Genomic DNA, 5000 nt, shown 5'->3' with positions numbered 1-5000 from the left:
TATTATTATTATTATAACTCCTCCTCCTCCTCCTCCTCCTCCTCCTCCTCCTCCTCCTCCTCCTGTACCACCACCATCACCACTACCATTAATAATAATAATAATAATAATAATAATAATAATAATAATAATAATAATTTCTTTCTTTCCTCAGAGAACAACAACAACAACAACAACAACAACCGCTTAACTACAATGTACTGACAACCGCTGCTGCTGCTACTACCACCACTACTACTACTACTACTACTACTACTATGAACACTACTACTACTACTACTACCACTACTACTACTACTACCACCACTACTCAAGCTACTGTTATAGAAAGTGGACGACCGCATCCTTTTCTCCCCTCCTACCTCATAGATGGCGTTGTAAGTACTACTACTACTACTACTACTACTACTACTACTACTACTACTACTACTACTACTACTACTACTACTACTACAATTTTCCTTCTGCTCCTCCTCCTCCTCTTCTTTTTTTTTTTTCTTCTTCTTCATCTTACTACTACTACTACTACAATCCTCTTCCCTCCTCCTCCTCCTCCTCCTCCTCCTCCTCCTCCTCCTCCTCCTCCTCCTCCTCCTCCTCCTCCTCCTCCTAATGAAATAATGATAACAGAACAACAAGCTCAACAACAACTATAACAACTACTACTATTTTTCTAGGAAGATGCTGGAGGAGGGGGAGGAGGAGGAGGAGGAGGAGAAGGAGGAGGAGGAGGAGAGAAGATGGGAGAAAAACATCAAAATCCACTTCAATTCCTCCTTCAATGTCGTGAAATATGGTGAAGGAACAGACATAAGGGTAAGTGAGAGAGAGAGAGAGAGAGAGAGAGAGAGAGCGAGAGAGAGAGAGAGAGAGAGAGAGAGTAGGTGGTTGGCGTATTTGAACGGGGAAAAGACTGAGAGAAAGAGAAGGAGATGAGGAGATGCAAGAGGTGACAGAGAGAGAGAGAGAGAGAGAGAGAGAGAGAGAGAGAGAGAGAGAGAGAGAATTTCTACAAGTTTTTTCTCTTCCTCTACTACTACTATTACTACTACTGCTACTACTACCACTATTTAGAGATAATTAAAGCTATTTCTCTTTCTCTCTTTTCAAATCAACAGGATCCAGATGTTAAGGTAATTATTATTATTATTATTATTATTATTATTATTATTATTATTATTATTATTATTATTATTATTATTATTATTATTGTTGTGTTGTGTTGTTGTCATTGTTGTTACTTTTTTAACCTCCTCCTCCTCCTCCTCCTCCTCCTCCTCCTCCTCCTTTTCCTCCTCCTCCTCCTCCTCCTCCTCCTCACCCACCAAACCAAACTGAACCTAATGACCTGACCTGACTCGTTCCCAGGGCATCATTGGCGTGGTCATCAGCCGGCAGAGTGGGGGGGGTGTGAGGGAGTACACCAACATGTTTGCCCTGCGTCTGAGGAACACTATCACCAGAGAGGTCAACTGGCTGCACCATGACCTCACCATGGCACAGGTCAGCTAATTATCCTAGCCTAACTTAACTCACACCTCACTGAACCTAACTTAACCTAAACATAGCTTAATCTAACCTAACCTAACTTAACCTAACCTAACCTACCTTAACCTAACCTAACCAAAGCTAACTTACCCTAACCTAACCTAACCTAACCTAACCTAACCTAGCTTAACCTAACCTAACCTAACCTAACCTAACCTACCTAACCTAACCTAACCTAACTTAACCTAACCTAACCTAACCTAACCTAACCTAACCTAACCTAAGCCAACCTCACCTAACACGTTCCTAACTCGGCAGGTTGAGTGTCGTTATCCTAACCTTCGAGGGGAAGACACAAAATTAGAGTTGAGAGTTCGGTACATCCTCGGAGACCTGCCCCTTCTGTACAGCAAAGACCGGCACACCTTTAATTTCTTCTACGAGCAGGTAAGTAGTAGTAGTAGTAGTAGTAGTAGTAGTAGTAGTAGTAGTAGTAGTAGTAGTAGCTGACTGGTTGAAAGAAGAAGAAGAAGAAGCACTTGTTAGTATTTAGTTATAAGTCTTGCTATCATCTTTTAATTTTTTTCAGTAACAATTCACAATATTTCATGTTAACCGTGTACTACACAGTCGGCACACCCTAGCCTGCCCTGGCACTGAATTTCATGAGTCTTAATATTTGTATCTGTGATGTCATCTTCCTCTTTAAATGAGTCTTTTTTTTCTCTTTGGTATCTGGTGTGTTGCCTTTGTCATCAGCTATGTTAATTTTCCCCTGTTGTTTTCTGTCATACTAATTCTTTCCCTAATTCAATCCTTTTTTTATTGTCAAATTTTATTAGTCTATCAACTTCTGTCTGTCACTGCAGCGGGTCAGCTCGTCAAGGTCACCCAGCACATCGAAAGGTCAAGAATGATGTTTTTTGCGACTATTATAACCTTTTTTAATCTTGGGGTCATCTTGGGGTCATCGGCAAATATATGAGGGTCATTTTGTGGCCATAATTAATCTTAAGGGACTCTACCAGGCTTGTTGTTCCTAATTAGGCGTTTTCCCTCCCATTGTTTTCCTCTTGTTTAAAAATTTTCCCCTTTGTTTTGATATCCTTAACACTTCATAAGCTTTCTTCCTGTTGTATCCCTCTGATTTTTCCTTTCTTATCAATATTTTTCTTTTCTGCTTCTTTCCCCACTTGTATATTCATTTTTTTTCTGTATTTTTTTTGTTCTCTCTAGTATTTTCATAATTTCATTGTTTTCAACTTCACTGTCATTCATTTCCTCCTGTAATTTTTCACTTTCATCAATGTCTTTCTTTTTTGCTTTCAATTCCTCTGCTGTGTTCCTTTCTTCCCCTCTAATTCTTTGCTTTTCTTTCTATTGCTTTTATAATTTCATTCTTTCAACATCACTATCATTAAGTTCTTCCTCTAATCTCCTTTTCTTCTAATTCATTCTTCCTCAGTATTTTTCTGTAGCTCATCATTGGCAATAATTTCCTTTTTCACCTGTGAGTCAATACAAAAAATTCATTCACTCGTTCATAATCTACAAAATCATATTATTTCTTATATTTGCATTTTAATCCCTTGGTAACTGTTTGAATCAGTCATTCTGTTCATTAATAAGCTTGTAGAGAGAGAGAGAGAGAGAGAGAGAGAGAGAGCTGGCCACACCCTAGCCAGCACTGAGATGCACTGCCAGATATATGATGTTTACCTCTCTCTTCTTCTCCTTTCACTTCTTAATCTCTTCACAGTGGTGTTTTAAAACTTTTCAATGCTTCCATACAGTCAATACTTGTGAGTCAATACTGCACTGTGATGGTAATAGTATTTTTCAATCCAATGTACCCCAAAGCAAACATAGCCTTTAATTTGCATGAGTGATGTATGTTATCCCTACTACTACTACTACTACTATGACTATTTCCAGGTTAAGAGTGACTACCTGGAGGATGAGAGCAATGGCAGCAGAAGGCATGGATTTCGACACAGCCATCCAGCTCGCTTGCATCGAGATCAAGCGAGTCTTTAAGGTAAAACTGCAGGAAAACAATACAATTTAGGTCCCCCCTTGAAATCTGAGCGGTACCCCCTGCGACGGCAAAACTGACACCCCCGTTTTCTCCGCAGCGGATGAACGGGATGCGCGATGGACAAGAAATCAAATCTCGAGCACCTGGAGAAGGAAGTCGGTCCTCCATAAATTTCTGCCGGCCTACATCCTCAACACCACCAAACAGAAAACGTTACGAAAGGCTTTGCAGGGAAACTTTAAGAAATTCGCGGCGTTCTCCGATTACGAGTGTCACTTCAAGTTCCTGGAGACCTTAGGGAAAGTCCGAAGGTTTGACATCGAAAGCTTCCGCTGCGCTCTCGGCGTAAGTGTTAAGTGTTAGTGAAGCGTTTGTAGGTCTTGTAGTGCTGCTGATAGTTACTACTACTACTACTACTACTACTACTACTACTACTACTACTACTATTACTATTTTCAGTGTGGCTGGTCAATTCCTGTAACTCTGCTTGTCGGCCCAACTGTTGGAATCTCCTACCGGACAGACTCGGCCTCTACTGTAAGTACTACCGTCACTACTACTGCTACTACTACTACTACTACTACTACTACTACTACTACTACTACTACTACTACTACTACTACTACTATTACTACTACTATTCCAGGCACAGCACATGGCAAACTTTGAGCAGATTCAGAGTGTGGAAACGTTACAGAGCAGTTGCGAGCAGCACAGGAAGGCTTTGGTGCAGTTCAAGGTGAGAGTGATGATGTTACTGTGTCATGGTGAAAGAGAGAGAGGGGGGGGGGTAGGTGACAAATTTCAATTGGAGAAAGACCTGGAGAGAGAGAGAGAGAGAGAGAGAGAGAGAGAGAGGAGAGAGAGAGAGAGAGAGAGATGAGAGAGATGAGAGACAACAACAGGTGTGGATAGTTTCTCTCACTACTACTACTACAACTACTACTACTACCATCCACATTAAGCCTCTAATTACCACCACCATCACCACTACCCCAAAGCTTATTTTACAGGTGGCAGGTACAACAGAAGCCCTTACAATCACCTGTCCCTCCATTGGCGCAGCAGAGAGCTTAGCAGACCTCGTTGACGGCTACTGCAGGCTTGTCAACCAGTCCAATGTGTCGCTGTGGACTGTCTGGGGTGAGAGAGAGAGAGAGAGAGAGAGAGAGGGTGTTTTTTAAGGTTCCAGTGACAGATTAACAACATTTCTGCATTACTGACAGGAGAAACACTCTTTTAAAAGGCTCTAGTTGAAGTTGTAAGGGTTTTTAAGGGTGTTTTTAAGGTTCCAGTGACAGATTAACAACATTTCTGCATTACTGACAGGAGAAACACTCTTTTAAAAGGCTCTAGTTGAAGTTGTAAGGGTTTTTAAGGGTGTTTTTAAGGTTCCAGTGACGGATTAACAACATTTCTGCATTACTGACAGGAGAAACATTCTTTTAAAAGGCTCTAGTTGAAGTTGTAAGGG

General features: G+C 41.0%; 1 protein-coding gene across 1 annotated transcript in view; it reads left to right on the top strand.

Annotated features, from left to right (window-relative positions):
- LOC135096642 (focal adhesion kinase 1-like) overlaps positions 1-5000 on the top strand; it is a 30822-nt gene that overhangs the window by 2848 nt on the left and 22974 nt on the right. Inside the window, 12 exon segments of the mRNA XM_063998321.1 lie at positions 155-377; positions 678-816; positions 1369-1503; positions 1807-1935; positions 3424-3462; positions 3464-3526; positions 3624-3632; positions 3634-3687; positions 3689-3871; positions 3986-4063; positions 4173-4265; positions 4540-4669. Of these exon segments, the coding sequence (XP_063854391.1) occupies positions 370-377; positions 678-816; positions 1369-1503; positions 1807-1935; positions 3424-3462; positions 3464-3526; positions 3624-3632; positions 3634-3687; positions 3689-3871; positions 3986-4063; positions 4173-4265; positions 4540-4669 (1060 nt within the window). The 5' untranslated portion in view covers positions 155-369.

Source organism: Scylla paramamosain, unplaced genomic scaffold (assembly GCF_035594125.1).
Source record: "Scylla paramamosain isolate STU-SP2022 unplaced genomic scaffold, ASM3559412v1 Contig5, whole genome shotgun sequence".
In the NCBI taxonomy this organism is placed as follows: Eukaryota; Metazoa; Arthropoda; class Malacostraca; order Decapoda; family Portunidae; genus Scylla; species Scylla paramamosain.
The sequence above is the reverse complement of the archived record's forward strand: the minus strand, read 5'-3'. Positions and strand labels throughout refer to the sequence as shown.